The sequence below is a fragment of the Entelurus aequoreus genome, linkage group LG07 (assembly GCF_033978785.1).
Source record: "Entelurus aequoreus isolate RoL-2023_Sb linkage group LG07, RoL_Eaeq_v1.1, whole genome shotgun sequence".
NCBI lineage: Eukaryota > Metazoa > Chordata > Actinopteri > Syngnathiformes > Syngnathidae > Entelurus > Entelurus aequoreus.
In genome coordinates this window covers 16,859,701-16,886,903 of record NC_084737.1, presented here as the reverse complement: position 1 = coordinate 16,886,903, position 27,203 = coordinate 16,859,701, and the positions used below count along the sequence as shown (strand labels likewise).

The 27,203-nt window shown below is 39.1% G+C and overlaps 1 protein-coding gene across 3 annotated transcripts; it reads right to left on the bottom strand.

The window, feature by feature from the left end:
• Nucleotides 1-237: 237 nt before the first annotated feature.
• On the bottom strand, nt 238-18,174 carry LOC133653452 (CCHC-type zinc finger nucleic acid binding protein-like). Of its 3 annotated transcripts, XM_062052723.1 has the most exons (6): nt 18,038-18,053; nt 12,017-12,079; nt 7,245-7,371; nt 7,029-7,094; nt 6,758-6,956; nt 238-1,191 (listed from the first exon to the last, which is right to left on the bottom strand). In XM_062052723.1, exons 3-6 carry the CDS (start codon nt 7,366-7,368, stop codon nt 1,074-1,076), a joined length of 507 nt encoding a protein of 168 aa, XP_061908707.1. In that variant the 5' UTR covers nt 7,369-7,371; nt 12,017-12,079; nt 18,038-18,053; the 3' UTR covers nt 238-1,073. The 3 variants fall into 3 exon arrangements, with proteins under 3 accessions (XP_061908707.1, XP_061908706.1, XP_061908708.1); XM_062052722.1 differs by lacking the exon at nt 12,017-12,079 and having other exon boundaries at nt 18,038-18,174; XM_062052724.1 differs by lacking the exon at nt 12,017-12,079 and having other exon boundaries at nt 7,251-7,371; nt 18,038-18,174.
• Nucleotides 18,175-27,203: the final 9,029 nt, after the last annotated feature.

Here is a 27,203-nt window from a genome sequence, read left to right as displayed (position 1 = left end):
ACTAACCGTCTCCTTTTGTCACAATAATATACTCCCAAGTCGCACGATTATCTGCCACCGAAAGGTTAAGAGTCAAGCGGCTTCGACAGGGTTCTCCATTTTACTGGTTTGCCGCAGGGCAGCATGAAACGTGAGTCCTGTTCATTGCTCCATGGCGGCCTAAACACTCGCCTTCACCCCTTTTAGCCCCACGTGTGTGGCGTTATCCTGCAAAGGTGACAAAGAATTCGGACAACGTTCTCCCCGTGCTCCTCCAGCTTTATTGATAGTTTAAAATTACATTTCTATTTCCTAGGACTTCAGTTGCACTTTCCTTCCGACTTAAAAACTGAGTACAAGCAAATGGTATTTATACAGTAGTCTAAGTGATATTGTACAAAAATAACATTTTGATTTCTGTGAAAACATCTCACTCCCAAATAACTCCAAATTCTGCGTTTCTTACAAGTAGTCACGGCGTTTTTTATTTTGCCAAAGTAAAACAAATCCTATGCCTTTTTTTTTTTTTAAAGGAAAACGTACCTTGGACAACCCAAGTGACTTTGAAATTGTAAACAAATTTCTATAAAACAATTTTCTTCAATTCCTCAAAGAAATTTATCCTAACTGGAAACTGTCGTTTGTTGGTGCCCGCTTTGTGTGCATGTAGGACTGAAATGCATTATGATAAGAAATGTTTTCATGCCATTCTCCCTTGGCCAACTCATCCCACTAAAACCAAAATACCCAAGTTCGGTTTCCTTTCCTCCCTTCGTTCCGACTCACTTCCACAAGGTCAGAGGTCCTATAGATCCCCACACATTTAGTCCCATTTATTCATCTCTGATCGCCAGTGGCTTGGAAAGGGGGGTTCTTTAACAAAGCATTATACATAACACCGCTACCAAACTAAAACATTTTTGTATTGAATGCAGAAAGATTTTTTTCACCCCTTTCATTGTATTACATGTCGAAAGGCTCACTGGCCTGGGACTAGCCTCCGTTAGCCAACAGTTGGCCAGTGAAGAGGATTCAGAGAAAATAATACAACCAACCATCAATCTGAAAAAAGGAGGGGCAACAGAGGGCACTGATTATGCGGTGGCTTCGATGGTGCACTCTTTCGCCAGGTGGCCCGCCTTTCCACAGTTGTAGCAGTTGGTCTCGCTGGTTTTGGTGCAATGCACGGCGACGTGACCGATCTCGCCACACCTGCGGGAGACAATGGCGGCGTCAGAGCCCAGCAAGACCGCCACTCCAAAATCGGTTCACGTTCCAATCGCTCATTTTCAATCATCCCGATTCTAAATCGTTTCAAAAATTGATTTTCCCTAAAGAATCAACTTTAAAACACATTCTTAGACTAGATATAGCTTTCCTGACCTGTAATATGTTTTAAAGTTTCATTATAATTATTATAACAAATAATACGACTATCATTTCGAATGAAGAACCTGAAAGTTGCGAAGCGGTTCCATGTTTCTACACCAGGAAGTGTGTTCACATGCTAATAACTTGTGTAAGGGTCAAAATGTAGGCTTTGCAGGGTTTAACATAGAAAATTAGCAAAAGGACGACTATTATAAAAAGTTAGCGTACTTCCAAGATGGCACGCAGTATCAAAATCCATGTTTTTTTTTGTTTTATACAAATGAAATGAAATGTGCAAAAAAAGCCAGCATAAAACGTTAGCATTCTAAATCGAAATTGATCGAATGAATCGCTAATTTTCATTCATCCCGATTCTAAATAGTTGCAAAAATGTATTTATTTTCTCACAAGAGTAAACTTTAGAATACATTTTTAGACCAGAAGGAGCTTTCCTGACCTGTAATCTGTTTTGAAAAGTTTCCTTGTAATTATTATAACAAATAATACGACAACCGTTACGAATGGAGAACCAATTGTCGGGTCCATGTTTCTACACCAGGAAGTGTGTTCACATGCTAATAACTTGTGTAAGGGTCAAAATGTAGGCTTTGCAGGGTTTAACATAGAAAATTAGCAAAAGGACGACTACTATAAAAAGTTAGCGTACTTCCTAGATGGCACGCAGTATCAAAATCCATGTTTTTTTTTGTTTTATACAAATGAAATGTGCAAAAAAAGCCAGCATAAAACATTAGCATTCTAAATCGAAATTGATCGAATGAATCGCTAATTTTCATTTATCCCGATTCTAAATAGTTGCAAAAATGTATTTATTTTCTCACGAGAATAAACTTTAGAATACATTTTTAGACCAGAAGGAGCTTTCCTGACCTGTAATCTGTTTTGAAAAGTTTCCTTGTAATTATTATAACAAATAATACGACAACCGTTACGAATGGAGAACCAATTGTCGGGTCCATGTTTCTACACCAGGAAGTGTGTTCACATGCTAATAACTTGTGTAAGGGTCAAAATGTAGGCTTTGCAGGGTTTAACATAGAAAATTAGCAAAAGGACGACTACTATAAAAAGTTAGCGTACTTCCAAGATGGCACGCAGTATCAAAATCCATGTTTTTTTTGTTTTATACAAATGAAATGTGCAAAAAAAGCCAGCATAAAACGTTAGCATTCTAAATCGAAATTGATCGAATGAATCGCCAATTTTCATTCATCCCGATTCTAAATAGTTGCAAAAATGTATTTATTTTCTCACAAGAGTAAACTTTAGAATACATTTTTAGACCAGAAGGAGCTTTCCTGACCTGTAATCTGTTTTGAAAAGTTTCCTTGTAATTATTATAACAAATAATACGACAACCGTTTCGAATGGAGAACCAATTGTCGGGTCCATGTTTCTACACCAGGAAGTGTGTTCACATGCTAATAACTTGTGTAAGGGTCAAAATGTAGGCTTTGCAGGGTTTAACATAGAAAATTAGCAAAAGGACGACTACTATAAAAAGTTAGCGTACTTCCTAGATGGCACGCAGTATCAAAATCCATGGTTTTTTTTGTTTTATACAAATGAAATGTGCAAAAAAAGCCACCATAAAACGTTAGCATTCTAAATCGAAATTGATCGAATGAATCGCTAATTTTCATTCATCCCGATTCTAAATAGTTGCAAAAATTTATTTATTTTCTCACAAGAATAAACTTTAGAATAAATTTTTAGACCAGAAGGAGCTTTCCTGACCTGTAATCTGTTTTGAAAAGTTTCCTTGTAATTATTATAACAAATAATACGACAACCGTTACGAATGGAGAACCAATTATCGGGTCCATGTTTCTACACCAGGAAGTGTGTTCACATGCTAATAACTTGTGTAAGGGTCAAAATGCAGGCTTTGCAGGGTTTAACATAGAAAATTAGCAAAAGGACGACTACTATAAAAAGTTAGCGTACTTCCAAGATGGCACGCAGTATCAAAATCCATGTTTTTTTTTGTTTTATACAAATGAAATGTGCAAAAAAAGCCAGCATAAAACGTTAGCATTCTAAATCGAAATTGATCGAATGAATCGCTAATTTTCATTTATCCCGATTCTAAATAGTTGCAAAAATGTATTTATTTTCTCACAAGAATAAACTTTAGAATACATTTTTAGACCAGAAGGAGCTTTCCTGACCTGTAATCTGTTTTGAAAAGTTTCCTTGTAATTATTATAACAAATAATACGACAACCGTTTCGAATGGAGAACCAATTGTCGGGTCCATGTTTCTACACCAGGAAGTGTGTTCACATGCTAATAACTTGTGTAAGGGTCAAAATGTAGGCTTTGCAGGTTTTAACATTGAAAATTAGCAAAAGGACTACTATAAAAAGTTAGCGTACTTCCAAGATGGCACGCAGTATCAAAATCCATGATTTTATTTTGTTTTATACGAATGAAATGTGCAAAAAAGCCAGCATAAAACGTTAGCATTCTAAATCGAAATGGATTGAATCGTTATGTGCATTTAAGTGAGCGCCCTTTGAGAAAAACTGACGTAAAAAAGGAGGAAAATCGCCACCGAGTGCTGCCACGCAAGCCCTGAAAGAAAATGTAGAAAATCCAGACTAGGGCTGCAACTAACAACTAATTTGATAATCGATTAATCCGTCGATTATTACTTCGATTAATAATCGGATAAAAGAGACAAACTACATTTCTATCCTTTCCAGTATTTTATTGAAAAAAAACAGCATACTGGCACCATACTTATTTTGATTGTTTCTCAGCTTTTTATTTAAATGCTGCAGTTTATAAATAAAGGTTTATATTAAAAGGAGCATAGCATAGATCCAACGAATCGATGATTAAATTAATCGCCAACTATTTTTATAATCGATTTTAATCGATTAGTTGTTGCAGCCCTAATCCAGACTTGATTTGCTACAAGGGGGTGCATTTCTATATTATATTTTGATTTATTCTCAAATACCCAACCTCTTTTGGCTGTCATTTTGTTTTAAGTTTTTCCAAGTAGATCATTTACGCACATTATCATCATTGAAAATGTCTAATTATGTAACATGCGTGCAAAGAAGGCAGAAAGTTTGTAGCCACGCCCCCTCAGGTAATATACAGTACAGGCCAAAAGTTTGGACACACCTTCTCATTCAATGCGTTCTTTATTTTCATTGTAGATTGTCACTGAAGGCATCACAACTATGAATGAACACATGTGGAGTTATGTACCGTATTTCCCGCACCATAAGGCGCCCCGTGTTATTAGCCGCACGTTTAATGAACGGCATATTTCAAAACTTTGTTTACCTATTAGCCGCCCCGTGCTATTAGCCGCACCTACGCTACGCTAAAGGGAATGTCAACAAAACAGTCAGATAGGTCAGTCAAACTTTAATAATATATTACGGCGGTATAGCTCGGTTGGTAGAGTGGCCGTGCCAGCAACTTGAGGGTTGCAGGTTCGATCCCCGCTTCCGCCATCCTAGTCACTGCTGTTGTGTCCTTGGGCAAGACACTTTACCCACCTGCTCCCAGTGCCACCCACACTGGTTTAAATGTAACTTAGATATTGGGTTTCACTATGTAAAGCGCTTTGAGTCACTAGAGAAAAGCGCTATATAAATATAATTCACTTCACTTCACTTCACTTCATTACAAACCAGCGTTCTAACAACTCTGTTCACTCCCAAAATGTAATGTGCAAATGTGCAATCACAAAAATAGTAACACTCAAAATAGTGCAGAGCAATAGCAACATCAATAACTCAACGTTGCTCATACGTTAGTGTCACACAACACACAAAATAAACATTTAAAACTTACTTTCTGAAGTTATTACTCATCTACAAATCCCTCGAATTATTCTTCTTCGGTGTGCTTCACTTGTTTTTTGACACCATCGATGATGTGGATGCGCATGCAGTCGTAGATCAACAGGAACGGCGCTGCGTTAAAAAAGTCACCCGGTGTCTTCGCGTAAACGTCTATCAACCACTCGCTCATCTTTTCTTCATCCATCCATCCCTTCGAGTTAGCTTTTATGATGACGCCGGCTGGAAAGTTCTCTTTTGGCAAGGTCTTCCTTTTGAATATCACCGTGGGTGGAAGTTTCTGGCCGTTAGCATGGCAAGCTAGAACCACAGTAGGACGACTTCTCATTCCCTGTGGTGCGAATATTCACCGTACGTGTTCCCGTTGTATCCACAGTGCGGTTCACATGAATATCAAAAGTCAGTGGAACCTTGTACGCGTGTCTCTTAGTAGGAGACATTTTGTTGTCTTTACAGAAACACACAAATGAAATTAAATATCCGCGAGCTTCTTCTTCTACGGGGGCGGGTGCTCACCTTGGCGGTTGCTTACAGTAGAAGAAGAAGCGCTTCCTCTTCTATGGGGGCGGTTGCTTACCGTAGAAGAAGAAGCGCTTCCTCTTTCACGGGGAAAAAAGATGGCGGCTGTTTACCGTAGTTGCGAGACCTAAACCTTATGAAAATAAATATGAATATTAATCCATATATAAGGCGCACCGGGTTATTAGCCGCACTGTCTGCTTTTGACAAAAATTGTGGTTTTTAGGTGCGGCTTATGGTGCGGAAAATACGGTACTTAAAAAAGGTGAAATAACTGAAAACATGTTTTATATTGTAGTTTCTTCAAAATAGCCACCCTTTGCTCTGATTACCGCTTTTGCACACTCTTGATGAGCTTCAAGCACACCTGTGAACTGAAAACCATTTCAGGTGACTACCTCTTGAAGTTCGAGAGAATGCCAAGAGTGTGCGAAAAAGTAATCAGAGCAAAGGGTGGCTATTTTGAAGAAACTAGAATATAAAACATGTGTTCAGTTATTTCACCATTTTTTGTTTAGTACATAACTCCACTTGTGTTCATTCATATTTTTGATGCCTTCAGTGACAATCTACAATGTAATAAAGAATAAAGAAATGCATTGAATGAAAAGGTGTGTCTAAACTTTTGGCCTAAAATGTCAAATTCTGTAACATGCGTGCAACGAATGCATAAAAAGTTTGTAGCCACGCCCCCTCAGATTACATACATTTGGTGACCTCTGTTTACAATAAGTCGTGTCAAAAATGTACCTTCTCGCTGGCTACTAATAAATTGGTTGTAATCATCCAAATATGACAAGCAGCAAGTTGTGAAACAAACGAAGGCGAAAACAAGTAAGCCAGCTAAATTATGTTAACTAGTGAGCTTGTTTTTGTGTTCCTGCGGCTGAGGCAAGCGTACAACATATTTTGTTTCGATGCCATTTTTTGACATTTCATTGAAAAAAACAAGTGATATTTTGACGCAAAAATGAATGTTAAAAAAAAACACCCTGATTTCTGCATTTACGCGGCCATTTCACAGGGCAGCAGACACTTACCTGTAACATTTCACCTTGTCACAAAGCTTCTGGATGTGGCCAAAGCCGCCACAGGAGTAGCATTTCTGCTCGTTGGCGTGCTCGCACTCGCGGGCCATGTGACCGGCCTTGCCGCAGTTGTAGCACAGCTGCTCCCGCTCCCGCTTGGGCTCCTTGCAGTCGCGGGAAATGTGACCGCTCCTGTGGCAGTTGTAGCACGCTGGGGGACACAAAAGAGGTGAAGACACCTTCCCGACAGGAGCCGGTGTGTGTGTGTGCGCCAAATGCTCACCATCCTCAGTTTGGTCACAATCCCTCGCCATGTGGCCTGGGTCTCCGCACCGATAGCAGAACATCTCTATCAACACATACAGCCGGGGTAAGACGATAATACTAACCTGCAAGATCCACCAGCAGTTCTTTACGTTAACACACTAGCAAAACACCAGGTATCGCAATAATGGCAGACAAATCGGATGGTGGGTGTGGCCTAAATAGTATGTAGTACCCTTGCCTCGTCCCCTGCCTCGGCCACGTCCCCCCCGTGAGCTGTTAGCACTGGGGCAATCTTTAATCCAGTGCCCAGAGCGGCCACATCCAAAGCACTCGTTGCTGCTGCTGCTCATCTCCATTACCTGGACAGACAAACATAGCGTGTCCATGCTATCACCGGGTTCACTTGCACAAGGGTCATGTCAGTCAAGTGCAGCAACGAGGTCCCCCTTTGGTTATTCTGATTGGCCAGCTTTCAATCTAACACAGCTGTGGAACGCCCATGGCCGAGCAAAATAGGAGGAATATGTTTTCGTAAGAACTTTCATATACTAGAATGTCATGCCTTATTTGACTACCTTTCCCTTACGTTTCCAAACAACTGCGCAACTGATCAAGTCATCAAAACTACAGGATTGCTAACGTACCAACGCATCGCAAATACTTATATCGTGCAAAATGTATTTTATTTGATGACAGGATGATTTCACAGTCAATGCGTTGACTTACTCTTTTGTACAATATCAAACCTGACAAAATGTAAGTTTTTTTTGTTAGCTGTAAACTACAGTAAGAAAAACACATTCTTGAAACATTTGACTGTGTCTAATGAACCTAAAAGCAGTGGATCTTTACCGTTTGGGCCGCACAAAACTTTCTCAGCTCAGTTGTAATACACATTTCCACCACTTGTGGCGGTAATGATATCAAACAGACAGAAGTCTGCAACTTAAAGGCCTACTGAAATGATTTTTATTTATTTAAACGGGAATAGCAGATCCATTCTATGTGTCATACTTGATCATTTCGCGATATTGCCATATTTTTGCTGAAAGGATTTAGTAGAGAAAATCGACGATAAAGTTCGCAGTGCTCGCTGATAAAAAAAAGCCTTGCCTGTACCGGAATTAGCGTGACGTCACAGGAGTTAGTATTCCTCACAATTCCCCATTGTTTACAATGGAGCGAGAGAGATTCGGACCGAGAAAGTGACGATTACCCCATTAATTTGAGCGAGGATGAAAGATTCGTAGATGAGGAACGTTACAGTGAAGGACTTGAGAGGCAGTGATGGACGTATCTTTTTTCGCTCTGACCGTAACTTAGGTACAAGCTGGCTCATTGGATTCCACACTCTCCTTTTTCTATTGTGGATCACGGATTTGTATTTTAAACCACCTCGGATACTATATCCTCTTGAAAATGAGAGTCGAGCACGCGAAATGAACATTTAAAGTGACTTTTATCTCCAAGACAATACATCGGTGACACACTTAGCTACTGAGCTAACGTGATAGCATCGTTCTCAAATGAAGATAGAAACAAAAGAAATAAACCCCTGACTGGAAGGATAGACAACAATACTATTAAACCATGTAGATGTAACTACACGGTTAAAAATTCTCAGCCTGGTAAGGCTTAACTATGCTGTTGCTAACGACGCTAGGGCTAATTTAGCAACTTAGCAACCGGACCTCACAGAACTATGTACTCTCTCCTTTTTCTATTGTGGATCACGGATTTGTATTTTTAACCACCTCGGATACTATATCCTCTTGAAAATGAGAGTCGAGCACGCGAAATGGACATTTAAAGTGACTTTTATCTCCAAGACAATACATCGGTGACACACTTAGCTACTGAGCTAACGTGATAACATCGTTCTCAAATGAAGATAGAAACAAAATAAATAAACCCCTGACTGGAAGGATAGACAGAAGACCAACAATACTATTAAACCATGTACATGTAACTACACTGTTAAAAATTCTCAGCCTGGTAAGGCTTAAAAATGCTGTTGCTAACGACGCTAAGGCTAATTTAGCAACTTAGCAACCGGACCTCACAGAACTATGATAAAACATTAGCGCTCCACCTACGCCAGCCAGCCCTCATCTTCCCATCAACAGCCGTGCTCACCTGCATTCCAGCGATCAACGGCGCGACGAAGGACTTCATCCGTGGGTTTGGCGGCAAGCATCGGCTAGGCGTCTGCTTTCAGGGTAAGTAGTCCTTGTTGTGTTGCTGTAAGTATTGTACTTAGCCGCTAAGACACCGATCGATCACACCTACAACGTTCTTCTTTGCAGTCTCCATTGTTCATTAAACAAATTGCAAAAGATTCACCAACACAGATGTCCAGAATACTGTAGAATTTTGTCGAAGAAAACAAGAGGCTTTTCTATCGGGTCCAACCACTCCCGTTGCTTTTGTGACGTCACGCGCATAAATCATATCCAAAGGAGTTTTTCAACCGGAAGTGTGGCGGGAATTTTAAAATTGCACTTTATAAATGTCCAGCCACACTTCCGGTTGAAAAACTCCTTCGGATATGACTTATGCGTGTGACATCACAAAATCCACGGAAGTGGTTGGACCCCATCGGACCCGATACAAAAACCTCTTGTTTTCTTCGACAAAATTCCACAGTATTCTGGACATCTGTGTTGGTGAATCTTTTGCAATTTGTTTAATGAACAATGGAGGCTGCAAAGAAAAACGTTGTAGGTGGGATCGATCGGTGTATTAGCGGCTGAGTACAATACTTACAGCAACACAACAAGGACTACTTACTTAGCAGACGCCTAGCCGATGCTAGCCGCCAAACCCACAGATGAAGTCCTTCGTCGCGCCGTCGATCGCTGGAACGCAGGTGAGCACGGCTGTTGATGGGAAGATGAGGGCTGGCTGGCGTAGGTGGAGCGCTAATGTTTTTATCATAGTTCTGTGAGGTCCGGTTGCTAAGTTGCTAAATTAGCCTTAGCGTCGTTAGCAACAGCATTGTTAAGCCTTACCAGGCTGAGAATTTTTAACCGTGTAGTTACATGTACATGGTTTAATAGTATTGTTGATCTTCTGTCTATCCTTCCAGTCAGGGATTTATTTATTTTGTTTCTATCTGCATTTGAGACAGATGCTATCACGTTAGCTCATGCTACAGAGCTTCGTCGATGATGGGTGTCCGTCGCGCCGTCGATCGCTGGAACGCAGGTGAGCACGGCTGTTGATGTAACCGTGTAGTTACATGTACATGGTTTAATAGTATTGTTGATCTTCTGTCTATCCTTCCAGTCAGGGGTTTATTTCTTTTGTTTCTATCTTCATTTGAGAACGATGCTATCACGTTAGCTCAGTAGCTAAGTGTGTCACCGATGTATTGTCGTGGAGATAAGTCACTTTAAATGTCCATTTCGCGTGCTCGACTCTCATTTTAAAGAGGATATAGTATCCGAGGTGGTTTAAAATACAAATCCGTGATCCACAATAGAAAATGGAGAGAGTGTGGAATCCAATGAGCCAGCTTGTACCTAAGTTACGGTCAGAGCGAAAAAAGATACGTCCATCACTGCCTCTCTAATCCTTCACTGTAACGTTCCTCATCTACGAATCTTTCATCTTCGCTCAAATTAATGGGGTAATCGTCGCTTTGTCGCTCCGAATCTCTCTCGCTCCATTGTAAACAAAGGAAAATTGTGAGGAATATTACCTCCTGTGACGTCACGCTACTTCCGGTACAGGCAAGGCTTTTTTATCAGCGAGCAAAAGTTGCGAACTTTATCGTCGATTTTCTCTACTAAATCTTTTCAGCAAAAATATGGCAATATCGCGAAATGATCAAGTATGACACATAGAATGGATCTGCTATTCCCGTTTAAATAAAAAAAAATCATTTCAGTAGGCCTTTAAGAGTAGTTTTTTTAAGTGCAAAATTTATGACTAAACTGATGAAGTTGTATTTTCATTTGCACTTCATTCTATTGACAGTTTAGTTGAGAAACATTGATTATTAAAATTCCGTCAGTTACTTATTAGTCCTCGGTAGTAGATTTACTTCCTATGTGCCTGGATGAATTATCTATGGCCCCCGGGATGATATTAGATTAGTATTAAAACTGGCCCGCAGGCCACAGCCGCCTGCTGCAGTTTTGTACGCACTCCATCAGTGTTGGCGTTAGGAATTTTCAAAATGGGGTTCCAGGGACCCCATCAGGTCATAAAAATGGGGTCCCACTTTCTTTGTAACTGCTTTGAAAACAAATCATAAATGTATGCATTATCCTGTTACATTTCACATTCTACATTGTGTTTTGGAAAAAGGTTGTCATAAACATTAATTCATTACAAAAAATTATACAAAAGAAAACATTTTTATGCATATGTAAATTTATTCAGTTATTAACATTCATTCAGTTTCTTCTTTTCTTCATGGGTCTACGCTTACATGGGTTTACAGCTGACTGTATTTTTTCTGTATTTTTATAATAATATTTTCAGAATGTGTTTGTTCTATTTTTGGCCAAAATAAGACAAAGAAAACAATCTGAAGTTCTTTTTTTGTTCCATGCGGCCCCTGAGCTAAAATGAGTTTGACACCCCTGGTTTAGTTACTTACATTTCCAATCAGCCTGACCTAAGCCTAAGGTTGATGTTAAATCATCTTTGTGAAGAACACATGCTTTCATAACATTTGACAAGGTTGTAAACTAAGTAGGTTAGATATCATTATTGAATAGGATTCAAATCAAAAGTAAGATAACTAATTCAGCGTTAGTATTAGTGGGTTCCCAGGACCCTGTGTAGTGGAAAAGTTGGGGCCCTTGGTGGAAAAAGCTAAGAATCTCTGATCCAAAGTGAACAACTGAAATGAGCTTTGAGATATATCAATCAGGGAGCACATCTACAACTTGGGCAAAGACTTTCTAGTCGACTATGACATCCAGTGAAGAGGATTTTAGGAGAGGGAGGGGGGGGGCTTTGTTGGCATCTACAACTACTACACTAACTTACATCATGTTCCCAATGGAATCATGCGGTGACCGCCAATGGCCAAACTTCACTTTGCTGCCGGTGCTGAAGACATCAAGTGGTGAAGAACGCAAGTTAGTCAGTCGGTACGTGACAATCGGACGCTGACCTACGTGTGCCCATTGCAGCAGTGGCTCGTGCAGAGGTTAATGACATTTCTCGGAAGTGCCTCAAACTTGGAAATTCCCGGTGTGTTTTTTCATCGTGCCATTAATCACCATGCAAAATGTTACATCTCGAGATCATACAAAATTATACCCAAGGGTACGTCTGCAACGCTTTACTTATAGTTTAAGATAATTATATACGTATCTGTCCTCATAATCCTGAAATATGAAGTCAATCTCAGCATTGGAATGTGTTTTTTTGCTAAAACTGTCTAGGCCGCCACGAAACCCACAAATCGTTTTAAGATTTATCCAGAAAACTCCACTATGGTCAGATAGTATCATATTCAATCATTCACTCTAAATCAGACCTGGTCAAAATACGACCCGCCGGACGTTCTACATAATTTTTTTAGACCTTTAACATCTGTTAACTGTCGCCGCCATTATGATGTGCAGTGCCGTTTCTAAAGGACTAAGTCTTGAACTATAAAAAGTATTTCAGTGGTTGAAATCAGCACTTTTTTGAGTGTTATACGAGTTGTTACGGTAATCTACGTCACAGCAGCTCAGACGAGGAACAAAGCAGAGTTTGTTTTAGGAGCAGCCAGCCCCAAAGGCGTGTGTCATGAACAGATGTGGAAGCAGATTTTTACAAGAAATTTCTGCATAAAAGTGGTAATATATCATATTGTAGATGTTTATTACACTTTGCTCTTATATTTTGCCGTTTGTTATAGTTTAGTCGTGTTTTGCTTGATTTTAAAAGATACACAAACTATCGAGGAGTTGGTCTGAGAAGTAAAAGATGTTCATATGTTGTTAATATTCAGTGTTTTATTGTTCATAGTTAATATTGTAAATCCCACTCTATTTATTTTAATGTACCGTATTTTTCGGAGTAACCGTATTTTTCGGAGTATAAGTCGTACCTGCCGAAAATGCATAATAAAGAAGGAAAAAAACATAAGTCGCACAGGAGTATAAGTCGCATTTTTGGGGGAAATTTATTTGATAAAACCCAACACCAAGAATAGACATTTGAAAGGCAATTTAAAATAAATAAAGAATACTAAACAACAGGCTGACTAAGTGTACATTATATGAGGCATATATAACCAACTGAGAACGTGCCTGGTATGTTAACGTAACATATTATGCTAAGTCATTCAAATAACTATAACATATAGAACATGCTATACGTTTACCAAACAATCTGTCACTCCTAATTGCTAAATCCCATGAAATCGTATTCATCTAGTCTCTTACGTGAATGAGCTAAATAATATTATTTTATATTTTACGGTAATGTGTTAATAATTTCACACATAAGTCGCTCTTGAGTATAAGTCGCACCCCCGGCCAAACTATGAAAAAAACTGTGACTTATAGTCCGAAAAATACGGTTTATGTTGGGTGTCCCATTCAGCAAAAAACTGTAAAGTTCTATTTTGTTTCTTATACACACATACACATTGGCCCCCCAGACATTTTTCTCTCTCAATGTGGCCCCCGAATTAAAAATGTTGACTATTTCTAAGGTATGCTCTTGCCACTAATTAATAAATTAATCAAGTTTTTATTTTTTTCATTAAGTGTTTTTCTTTTGGTTACTTAACTAATCCATGTGCTTTTTATTTCATTTCATTTAAGACACAGGTATCAAACTCAGGGCCCAGGGGCCAGATCTGGCCCGCAAACACTTGGGAATGAAATGTGTCAATAAAGACTTAATATTTTCGCACTAAATGTAATTAATTTTTTAAATTTTGACACAAAAAAATATATGTACTGCTTGAAATTGCATACCTTTGAATCTTTAATAGTATCTAATATTGTAACAAATATCATACTTTCCAAACATGCTTTTGTCTAAGCAAAAATATTTAACTTTACAGCAAACTACCCATCAAATGAATAAAAATGACAATGCATTTTACATTGTTCTTTACAGAATATTGAAAAAAAACTACTGTTAAAATTCTGTTGACTGAGCTGCCGATTTTACAGTCAAAAACGTACGCTTTTTTTAACGGTGTATTAATGTAGATGGAAAGGCGGTACGTTTGTTTTTACAGCAGAAAAACTGGCAGCTACTCAGTGGCTTAGTGGTTAGAGTGTTCGCCCTGAGATCGGTAGGTTGTGAGTTCAAACCCCGGCTGAGTCATACCAAAGACTATAGAAATGGGACCCATTACCTCCCTGCTTGGCACTCAGCATCAAGGGTTGGAGTTGGGGGTTAAATCACCAAAAATGATTCCCGGGCGCAGCACCGCTGCTGCTCACTGCTCCCCTCACCTCCCAGGGGGTGAACAAGGGGATGGGTCAAATGCAGAGGACAAATTTCACCACACATAGTGTGTGTGTGACAATACTTTAACTTAAGTTGCCAGAATAAAAAAAGAACTTGTACTGTTTTTCCATTAACAATATAATGTTGTGAAAACCAAACACAAAAATTCTGGCAACGAAGCTGCCAGCTTTTCCCGTAAAACCCCCCACTAACCCAAAAAAAACAGTGGTACTGTTTTTCCATTCACCGTAAAATGTTGTAAAAAAACGAATTAACTATATCTAACAGTAAAATTTTGTAAATGTTAAGTTTTTTACTGTGAAATCGACAGTTCACTAGTGATGGCAACACCGATGCATCGACGCATGCGTCGAGCTCATAGAGCAAATCCCTGTGTCGGTGCGCGTACCGCTTTTAGAAAGTCACGCGACCGATCATGTGCTGTTTCGGTCACGTGACCGAACTGTGTCGCACTGACGCCTCCTCTGTGCCCTGTGAGCGGGTCTTTTCTACAGCCGGAGAAATAATAACTAAGAGAAATCGTCTAAAATGTAATACGTTGGAAAAACTCTTTTTTTAAATAAAAATTTGTAAAAATAAAAATCATTTCCCAGTCCACAAGCATCCTTATTCACAACACGTTCTCTTAGATTTCCATGTTATGATACATGTTCACATTATTTATTGACTGTATCTAAAAAAAGATAAAAATATATTTTTATTTAAATGAAGATATGAAATAATCCTAAATGAAATACAATGACTTGGTTTATATTATTGTATATACTACGTCCAGGCATGTGATTTGACCACAATGAAAAAGACTGAAAACATTTCCGGGGGTCTGGGGGACGAAGGCCAGGTCCAGGGCGGTGCCCTGGTGGGGGGGACAAGGGGGGCAACGCTCCCCGAAGCTCCTGGGTTTTCACCAATTTAACATGCTAAAATTAACAAAGACAGCACCATTTGAAGAAAATATTTTAGTGTTTAAAGACATGAAAACATCATTAATATAACATACATAACCCAATTATAATAATGAATCACTGTATATGGTTCAGTCCCAACAGTATTTAGTCACTAATATTTACATCTTGTGTTCATTTCACATCCACAGGTCTCACATTAATCAGTGATATTATCTACAGTTTATTTACAGTATTACCACATTACTTCAGTTCACTTCACACATTAGCTTTCTCGGAGAGCCCTAACATGAGCCTTCCTTGCAAATTTCTGAGCAGCCTGCATTTTCCTTTTGGTCTCTGCTTTTGTAGCTTCTTTTTTTGGATTTTTGGATAAATATAACAAAATACCAAATGTAAACATTTCATTATTTTCGCCAAAATAGTATATAAATTTATGAAAATAATTAAACATGTTTAGTATTGTTTACTCATATTTGAAAATAGGAAATAATAATGTGAGGACACTGACATATTGCATGAAACAAGTGTGAAAATATTTACCTTCAAGATTGTTACACCACTGACAATAGTTTCAAGAGACTACATAAGAACTTAATATTACAAAATAGTATTATATGCAAATTTATTTCAAATAAATTGTTAACTGGATTCAATAATGCGACTCTTTGAATTTCTGTAATTTCATAATATATTTTCACGTGGCTTTTTATTTTTAGAAAAACCCATTTATATTTCGCAAAGCAATAATTGGTTAATATTTAAAACAAACATGCGTATTTCGCAAGCAAATATTTTTTAGCTTACCTCATTATTAACAACCCTGTCTGCAACTGAAGTGGGTTGTGGGTGGATCTTTCCTCTCCATGTCACTTTCGGTTGACATCCAAAAGTACCAGCTAGTGAAAAGTTTGTTTTCCTTGCTTCAAGTTGTTTCATATGTTTTTGGCGTTTCGCATGTACTTCCAAAGCCTTGAAACCTTGTGATCCATAGTCAATATTATCATGACACCACGTGCACAAAACCTTTCCGGGACGATCGATTTTCCGAATAAAATCACCGAACAAAGTCGTAACTTCCTTCTTCCCAACAGTATCAGTGATTTCCCTTTCCATCCAGCCCCATCGAAACTTATTTTTGACATGTTTATCAATTTCTTTTACTCGTAAAGCGTCCTTTCTCTCGAGAACCGACATCGCTTACATATGGAAAATGGCGGTATGATGACGTTATTAACGTCATCATTCATTACATATGTCCTGATTGGTCGATATGTTCCTTGTGACCAATTAACTACGGCGTAATATAAACTATGTCTCGAATCTTGATTTAGGGTCGAAAAAAAAAACGGAAAAAGGGAAGTTTGTTTTTTTTCTTCCCGAGATTAAAAAAGACGGAATTCCGACTGTAGACGGAAAAATCACATGCCTGTAGGTCATAAAATCAGTGTCAGTTGAGTCGGTCCATAGGTTGCCTGTAGGGATTTTTCATGTCCAGCAGATGTCAGTATTTAGTGACACAGTATCGATACAGTTTTGCAATGTGTCAAAACGCTTCATGACGCCTCATCAACCCATCACTACAGTTCACTTAAAACAATTTATATAATTAATAATGAAATCCAGAGGCAAATTCATACATTATTCGCTGTTACAAGCGGCCCTCTGATGGCAGCCATAACTGCAATGTGGCCCTCAATAAAACTAGTTTGACATCCCTGATTTAGGACAATAAATGTTTTGAAGTTATTAAAGACAAAAATGCAACTGATTTTACACTTCAAAAAATTGGTAGTTGGCAACGGTTCAAGTACCATTGGAAAGTTTTTCCACAGGTATCAAAGATATTTTGCATGATATATAGTTTGTGCCGCACCTATAATATGTTATCAAGCTCCTCATGAGAAAATACTTGCCATTAACGAATTAGCCTGTTTATGGTCAGAGAGCAAAACGCAACTTGTTGACTCAAATGCGCAAGTTGGGCTAAATCTGGCCGACTGCAACGTCACAAATGTGGCAAAGAAGTTTATTTATTGAACAAGCCCTTTATAGCATGACAGCATGCCGTGGTTGCAGTATCAAACACACGCTCGCACGTGAAACTCGACGTCTTTGCCTGGACCAAAGGCGCCTTTGATCACTTCCAAAAAAAGTCCCTTTTGAACGATGAATGTGACAAAGAAGCCACCGGAGTGTGTCCAGAATGTAGAATTTACAAACAAAAAAAAAAGGTCGAGCTAGGACAACGTCGGCCTAGTCACGTTGACGCTCCTGCGCAGGCGCGAAACGCCATCGCTACATGCTCTACGACGCGCTAGCCACATGCTAACCACGCTAGCGCGAACAACAAGCGCGGTTCAGTCGACGATAGAACCCCCGTCTTCAACGGGAACACAGTTCCGCCTGCACAACGAGCAATACGCCGCCATAACGCATAGTTTGCGATGGGCTTCGGGGGAATTTGGCGGCTAAAATGAAATTTCCCGCGCAGGGACAAACACGCCGAGGTGGTTGTGACGGGCCTGATACTCCGAGCAGGCCGCGACGCTGCCGGATAAAAACCCTTCCGAATGGGAAATACTCCTGGGCAATTGCTTCACCCGCGTCATACTTTCGACATCCATTTGTATGAAATGTGCATAGAAATAGTTTATGGTGGGGTTTTAACGCTTACCTCTAGCTGTGAAGCACCGTCAGTGTTTACGCCTCCTTCTTTGCGCTACATGCGGTGCGACCAAGAGTTCCTGAATTGTCATTCACGGTAACCAGCCAAACCCGCGCGCTGATTGGCTGACAGCTCTGCTACTAGCCAATCACATACGAGGATGCGTGGACACGCCTCTATGAATGAACCAATCATCGAGCCGGAACTGCCCTTTTCTTCCTTTACGTTGACTGTCACTAACATGACTAATTAGCTGTTTTTTTATTGTTACAACTTTAAAAAAAAAAAAAAAAACACGTTAATGTTGTGAAATCAGAACATAATAGAATATAACACATTCTAAAAAAATACTACATTAAAAAGTGCAATAAAAGAGCAAAACAGGTGACATGTAACGAGGACAAGTTACAATGCTGACTCTGATCAAATAAAACTGCCATGCAGGCTGTATTTTTTCTTTAAACTGTCATTGTTCCAAAAAAAATAATGATAGATCAAAATCAATGTGTTTTTTAGACTTAGACTTAGACTTCCTGAATAATGTAAATAATGTAAATAATTCAATCAGTGGCGTGCGGTGAGGTTCATGGCTGGTGAGGCACTGACTTCATCACAGTCAGACTTACAAACATATGAACTAGAGATGCGCGGATAGTAAGGCTGAAACGACGCGTCGACGTAGTCGACGTCATCGGTTACGTAAATACGTCGACGCCGTTTTTGTGCGTCGACGCGTCGTATATTTACGTCACACTACCGTCATGGCGAAGCGCAAAGCAGACGATCAAAGCAGACGATGCGAGCGGTGCGAGCGAGGGGGGAAAAGTATGCCAAAAGTGGTCAAAAGTGTGGGAGTATTTCAATAAACGGCCTAATAATGTTGTTGTATGCACACTGTGTCGAGGGGAAATGGCCTATCATAGCAGCACAACGGCTATGAACGAACATTTGAAAAGAAAACCATCAACTAGTCAATCGTCCGCGCGAGCATACGTTGTCATCGTTACACAAAAACATGAATGTGTCATTTGTATCTGCTAGGGGTGTAACGGTACGTGTTTTGTATTGAACCGTTTCGGTACGGGGCTTTCGGTTCGGTACGGCGGTGTACCGAACGAGTATCTAAGCTAAAGCTAACTTTAGCTGCTAAAGTCTTAACAAGCTGCTTCGCTCCTCTGCCTCTGTCTCAGCATGCAGCATTGTCCCACCCACACAACCATCTGATTGGTACACACGCAGCATTGTCCCACCCACACAACCATCTGACTGGTACACACGCAGCATTGTCCCACCCACACAACCATCTGATTGGTACACACGAAGCATTATCAGCCAATCAGCAGTGCGTATTCAGAGCGCATGTAGTCAGCGCTTCAGCGTGGAGCAGATAGGTGTTTAGCAGGTGAGCATCAGGCAGCGGACTCTCCCCAAATGATAATAAACACCTCCCAGTCAACTACTAGTAGCATCACTATGAGCCCGTTGACCTTCTAGAAATATAAACTGCAGCTCAGCTCGCTCGCAGTCCTGGCTTGAGGTGAAGGCTAATTAGCTCTCAGTTCCAGCCACATCGACCCCTTCTGAGCGCCTATTTTCAGCTGCTGGGAATATTGTAAACAAGAAAAGAAGCAGAGCATGTAGACATGCTAACCTTTCTTCATTACAACTGTTAGTCACTGGAATGAGTAGAATTGGTTATTGTGTACTGTGTTGGACTGGATGTTTATTTTGCACATTTTAAAAGCAATACTTAATGTTTACAGTGCTCCAGAATATTTAGATTGGCACTTTTTTGCATTGGATGTTTATCTTTATTTTTGCACATTTTAGCAAATAAGCAATACTTTCACTTTTGTTGAAATGTTTACACTGTTGTTACAGAATATTTCGTTTTGCACTTTTTTGTATTGGATGTTTATCTTTAGTTTTGCACATTTTAAAGCAAAATAAGCAATACTTTTACTTTTGAAATGCTTATACTATTGCAGAATATTAAGATTTGCACTGGATGTTGACTTGTATATTTGCACATTAAAAAGCAAATAAGCTACTTTTAATTTTGTTAAATGTTAAAAGTTTTAAATGTTTACATTGTTACAGAATATTTAGTCATGTTGTTGTCAATGTTGACTGAGTGGCCATACTTATTTTTTTTTGTAAATAAAAGCCATGCCTTTTGAAAAAACGGGCCTACATTTATTTTTTCATCTTCATTTTGAATAAAAAAATAATCGGTAAAAGGAAAAATAATCTATAGATTAATCGGAAAAAATAATCTATAGATTAACCGATTAATCAAAAAAAATTATCTATAGATTAACCGATAGAAAAATAATCGTTAGCTGCAGTCTTAGCGGATAGGCAATTATTTCATCCGCAACCACATCACAAAAGTTGTCATCCACCCGCCATCCACCCGAACCAACATTTTATCAAAACCAAACCCACCCGCCACCGGCCTGTTGTTATATATCTAATATAGACGATGCAAGGCATTAGTGAGGTTAAAGAAAGGAGACTGATCCAATGCAGCAGAGACATTCAATGCGTGCACGCATTAATATCTCTTGCAGTTGCAACAAGCAGAACGATGCTTTTAAGAAGTTAAAAAAATGTTTTATAAAGACTAGGCCTATATTTTCGTTAGGTAAAAAAAATGTTCTGAATTTATTTCAATGAATATTAACTTGTTAACGTTAAAATGCTCAAATAGGGACGAGGGCGGGGTGCACAGTGAAACAGTGAACAATTTTGCGACAAAGATGAACCTTTATTGATTGATCTGCAGCCATGACAAAATATCAGACAATCTCCATTGTCAACGACAGGCAGGAAAATAAAGATGAACACATAGCCTATGTTGTAGGCATAGGCATAGGCTCATACGTTTTTAAGTTGAAATAAAAAAATAAATAAAAAATGTGCCTCATAAGCCTTAGGCTGTCAATCACGCGCGCAAACTTAAATTATACAATAACATATGTATGTCATCCCTATTTAAACAAAAATAAATTAAATAATAATAATTGAATTATAATGAAAATAGACGGTCGCGACAAACAAAGCAGGCTAAATAGCCTTACATTGTAGCCAATCGGAGATGCGCTTCACTTGAAAGCGAGGCCAAATAATTAACACACAGTAGTATATCTCCAATAGAAAAAAAACACAATAAACAACGCAATTGCCTTAATTCCTTTGCATTGTAGTGCGCCCAAACAACACGTAACCATCAAAATTATTCAGCTGACCGAACTCAATATAGGTTAGACATGGGCTTATTTGGTATAGCCTAGGTAACGTAGACTAATTCGTTTAACATATCCAACCGTATGTGTACTTACTTTTTTTTTTTTAGCACTATGCAGGAATAAAATGGCATCTACAGTGCCAGGATTCAGGCGAGAGCGCCTGGCCTCTAAAATGCGCCCTGCTGCGCTGAAGGAGCGCTCACTTGCGGCACTCAATTGTTGCTGGGACACATAGGATTCTCTTTATACATTTACTATGTATATATATTTCCGAATTGGTTCAACCGCCACCCGCCCGAATCTATTTGAAATCATTTTTTTTCGTCTTGCATCCGCCCGACCCGCGGATTACCCGCGGACTCCGCGGGTGTGTCCGCAAACCGCGCATCTCTAATATGAACCCTAAAGAGTATCTTATTCACCATTTGATTGGCAGCAGTTAACGGGTTGTGTTTGAAAGCTCATACCAGCATTCCTCCCTGCTTGGCACTCAGCATCAAGGGTTGGAATTGGGGGTTAAATCACCAAAAATTATTCCTGGGCGCGGTGCCGCTGCTGCCCACTGCTCCCCTCACCTCCTAGGGAATGAACAAGGGGATGGGTCAAATGCAGAGGACAAATTTCATTACACCTAGTGTGTGTGTGACAACCATTGGTATTTTAACTTAACTTTAACTTTACACATACAAACTGTAGCACACAAAAAAGCACATTTAATTAAAAAAACGTTATAATGGTCTTACCTTTACTTATAAATGAAGTCCATGCGCCGCTGTTGTTCCGGATAATGCACCCCCGCCGTAGAATGCACCCCCTGACGTGAGTGTTGTATCAACTAAAGCCCACACTTAAATTTTCCACGTGCAAGATTGAATCTATTTAAAAAAAGTTATTTAATAAGAAGCCAAAAAGTGCAAAAACAATAATGTTCGTGTTGGAGGAGTTGTGAATGACTGAAATATGAAATCCGTGCTGCAGTCTGCAGGTGTTCCTAATGTTGTGGCCCAGCAGTCATTCACAACTCCTCCAACAGGAACATTATTGTTTTTGCACTTTTTGGCTTCTTATTAAATAACTTTTTTAAATAGATTCAATCTTGCACGTGGATAGTTTAAGTGTGGACTTTAGTTGATATAACACTCCCGTCAGGGGGTGCATTCTATGGCGGGGGTGCCTTATCCGGCACAACAACGGTCTCACTGCACAGCAGGCCAGCAGTTAGCCGAGTCATTGCGCAATCCATGTTGAGGCACAACTGAGTGACGTGCCTCAACTGGCTGCTGATCACCTCAAGTCTCTTTTCAGTATTTGAACGGCAAATGTGAAAATTCAGCGATTTTGAATAAAAATAATCTAATCTAAAACTGGTGAAGTTAAATGGAAAATAACTTAATAGTATAATCACTGGATACATATAACAATTTAATGATTTTTTTTTCTTTTTAAATTTTTTTTCTTTCCATGATGGCACCTGCCTCCCCTGACTGCACGTCACTGAATTCAATGTATATACTCTGATGATTATCTTGTGTGATGACTGTGTTATGATTTTAGTATATATTTGATAGTATATATCTGTATCATGAACCAATTTAAGTGGACCCCGACTTAAACAAGTTGAAAAACTTAATTCGGGTGTTACCATTTAGTGGTCAATTGTACGGATGGCAGAGGGGTTAATGCGTCTGCCTCACTATACGAAGGTCCTGAGTAGTCGTGAGTTCAATCCCGGCCTCGGGATCTTTCTGTGTGGAGTTTGCATGTTCTCCCCGTGACTGCGTGGGTTCCCTCCGGGTACTCCGGCTTCCTCCCACCTCCAAAGACATGCAACCGGGGATAAGTTGATTGGCAACACTAAATTGGCCCTATTGTGTGAATGTGAGTGTGAATGTTGTCCGTCTATCTGTGTTGGCCCTGCGATAAGGTGGCGACTTGTCCAGGGTGTACCCCGCCTTCCGCCCGATTGTAGCTGAGATAGGCTCCAGCGCCCCCCGCGACCCCGAAGGGAATAAGCGGTAGAAAATGGATGGATGGATGTACGGAATATGTACTTCACTGTGCAATCTACTAGTTTCAATCAATCCATCAAACCTTTTAATTGTCATTCAAATTTGAACCTTACAGTACAGATAAGAACGAAATTTCGTTACATTAGCTCATGGTAGTGCAAGATAAAAAAGCAATAAGGTGCATATATAAATAAATAAATAGGTTACTGTACAGATAAATATATTGCACTTTTTCACATGTGTCCACATTTATGGATGTATGTTATATTGTCTTTTTTTATTCCAGCGAGTTAATCCATTTTGGGGGGAGTTGAGGGGATTATTATGATGCGTTCAAGAGTCTTACGGCCTGAGGGAAGAAGCTGTTACAGAACCTGGAGGTTCTGCTTCGGAGGCTGCGGAACCTCTTTCTTGGGTCCAGCAGAGAAAACAGTCCCTCACCTCACAGGGGGTGATCAAGGGTGATGGGTCTGCCCACTGCTCCCCTCACCTCCCAGGGGGTGATCAAGGGTGATGGGTCAAATGCAGAGAATAATTTCGCCACACCTAGTGTGTGTGTGACAATCATTGGTACTTTTACTTTAACTTTATCCGAGGTCGGGTCGCGGGGGGAGCAGCCTAAGCAGGGAAGCCCAGACTTTCCTTTCCCCAGTCACTTTGTCCAACTCTTCCCGGGGGATCCTGAGGCGTTCCCAGGCCAGCCGGGAGACATAGTCTTCCCAACGTGTCCTGGGTCTTCCCCATGGCCTCCTACCGGTCGGACGTGCCTGAAACACCAGGATGCCACACCGTTCGGGTGGCATCCTGACCAGATGACCGAACCACCTCATCTGGCTCCTCTCGATGTGGAGGAGCAGCGGCTTTACTTTGAGCTCCACCCGGATGCTGCAATTACTTCCTATCAAATGTTCCATTGAAATATATATATTTTTTGGGGGGGGGGGGGGGGGGAATATTGCATATTTTATGCATTTTGTGAAAAAAGTGCATAGAACAAAGAAAAACCAAACATATGATTGGAAACTTAAAAACGATGGATCATGAGATTTAAGTGTTGAAAGTCACACTTTTATGACTGGGGCCCTTTTGGATCCTTTTAGTGGGATATGAATGTGAATTATATTTATATAGTAGTATTTCTCTAGAGAGACTCAAATCACTTTACATAGTGAAACCCATTATCTACATTTAAGCTACATTTAAACCAGGGAGGAGCTAGACAAAGTCTGGGCTACTCTGCTTAGGCTGCTGTCCCCGCGACCCGACCTCGGATAAGTGGAAGACGATGGATGGATGGAAGGATGGATGGATAACGACAGTGACTAGGATGGCGGAAGCTGGAATCGAACCTGGAACTATCAAGTTGCGTACACGGTTGCTCTACCAACTTTTGAACAATAACATTGATATTATAATAGGGACACAGTTTTTAAACTGCTGCCAGGATATGACTCAATTGTGCAAACTATAGTGGACATTTTAATTCAGCTGAGTATATATGAATACTGTACGTATGAAGACATAAACCGGTGACATTCTGAAGTTTCCCTGTTGAAGTGATGAAGGAGAAAGACGGAGCACCATCAAATATCATCTTCACGGGTACAACATTTAGTTGAGATGGGTTGATTTCCATAAAGGGGAATTATATTGCAGAGTCATAGGTAGAATGAAAAGACCTCCTTCTGTCATAAAGCGCACTTCTGTTATACGGTGTCCAGAATAAACAAGAAATATCATGTTATCTTTCATAATATCCACCATTAACTCTAATAATGTATCATCAGTAAGCCGCTTCTAACAGTGAATACTATTATTACACAATTTTTTTGATGCATTTTATTAGTAGATTTTTTTTTTTTTTAAATATGGTAAGTTGCAATAATTTCACCTCAAAATTTAGTGTATATTACTGTAAATAGAAAAACAGTACTGCTGTTTTTGTGGTAAAAAAAAAAAAAAAAAAGCAGCTCAGTTACCAGAATTTTACTGTAAAATGTACATGTTTTTTTACTGTAAAAAAACCCCTGCAGTTTTACAGTAAAATTTTGGCACCCGAGCTGCCAGTTTTTTTATGTATTTTTTTTTAAAACCGCAAATCAACAACTGTAGATTTTTTTTATGTATTACTGTAAAGGCCAAAATGACACCACAGTTCATTATAGTAAAAAAAAAGTACTGTTTTTTTTTTCATTCATAGAAAAAAATGCTGTAAAAACCACAGTCAATTTCACAATTGTACCATGAAATCTATTGCTAGTTTTAGCTTGCACAATTTGATGGATAACTTGCTTTTAAATCATTATTATTAGTATTTATTTCCATTTAAAAAATGGTTTGAATGTTTGATTTTGCATAATTGGACGATATTTAAGTTAACATAATTTGCGATTACATGAAATACAAGTATTTTTTTCCCTTCCAAAATAGAAATAAATAATACATTTAGTAAGACAAGTTACAGTATTTTATTGATACATATTATTTCCAGGCTTTCGAGGGCCAAATAAATGGCGGGCCACATCTGGGCCCCGGGCCTTGAGTTTGACACTTGTGTTCTAAATGAACACGCTCCATGCTGTAAAAACTACTTTTCAACTGTAAACATTCTAGAAAATGGTTACAATACATGAAAAATATTACTTGACTCACATTGCATCTCCATAATTTAGATGGAGTTAGTTGATTTAAAAAAAAAAAAGAAGTGACATTTTAGACTGCGACCAATGAAATGCTGTGCAAGGTTTTGTGTACAGCTCTGGTAATGGGTACATTCGCACCCACCTGCACAAATGTACTTCAAAATGTAACAATCAAAATAAATACGAGGTTTTTTTGTTTACTAGGTCATGCATATATAATATGCATTAGTTTGACCATTTAAAATCAACGATAATAAAAAAGGAGATGCTTGGAAATAGCATAAAAATACCCGAAAAACTTGGAAAAACGCGATTCATAGCGTTACTTTTTTGGTGTAACCATCATGAGCCGTCTGTTCAGGTATATTTCTTTTATATTTTGATAAATCATCATATTTATGTATTACTACATTTAAATAGGTATTGATCAATCTTTAAGCTTTGTGTATTTGATTTCAGTTTGCTTTTGACATCTTATTTAAAATTGTAGTTGAAACTTTTACAACCTTGTGTTGTGCTCATGATGGCGTAACCGAACTAGATTTCATTTAATGATCTTATTTTGAATATTTATTCCCTTTTTTACATTTAGTATATTTAAATATTCATTTATAAACATTGAATACATTTCAAATATCTATAAAATGCAATTGCCTTCATCTTGTAGGGTAATGTTTAGTTACACCAAGTCATGAGCGTAACACTAAGCTTCATCACTTTGACTATAATATCTCTAATTCTGGTGGTGTTTTATGCTTTTTTCTTTTTGGAACATGTACTTTACATATAAAACAATAAAGTCCCATATAAAATTATGTTTCTAGCAATACTTTAATTTTTCCTTTGAAAGTAGCACTCCAATGTCCATTAGTGGAGCTGTACACTTTTGCAGTCCATTTGCTGAGCAGCACATCAAACTTGTTGTATTCTGTACATCAACAGTTTCACTTTTTGAACTGAACTCACGCAATACACCAACTTTTCAAATATATTGTAATTTATGGAGATGCTTAAGGTGTGGTTTAAAAAAAGACCACTGGCCACAATGTTGTCATGAAAAGGAGGTTGCACTGCCTTAAAGTCACCGCAAGATGGCGCACTTACTTTCTCACGAGCTGCTGCAAGCGAACCCTTTCCTCCCAAGAAGTGCGGGGATTTCTTTATAACATGTATTAAAATGCCGCCTTAAAGCTGTGGTGGACATAAAGAGTAATTCCCCGGGCTTTAAGAGCGTTGTGAGTACGAACCCATTTCAGTAGCCGTGTTACGAAGC

Bases quoted from the DNA above. Each gene is read 5' to 3' on its own strand.
- LOC133653452 (XM_062052722.1), bottom strand. From the start codon at position 7,368: ATGGAGATGAGCAGCAGCAGCAACGAGTGCTTTGGATGTGGCCGCTCT. The intron at 7,095-7,244 runs GTACTACATACT...ATGTGTTGATAG, and splicing joins AGGCAGGGGACGAGGCAAGG to AGATGTTCTGCTATCGGTGC. The intron at 6,957-7,028 runs GTGAGCATTTGG...TGTGTCCCCCAG, and splicing joins TTGTGACCAAACTGAGGATG to CGTGCTACAACTGCCACAGG.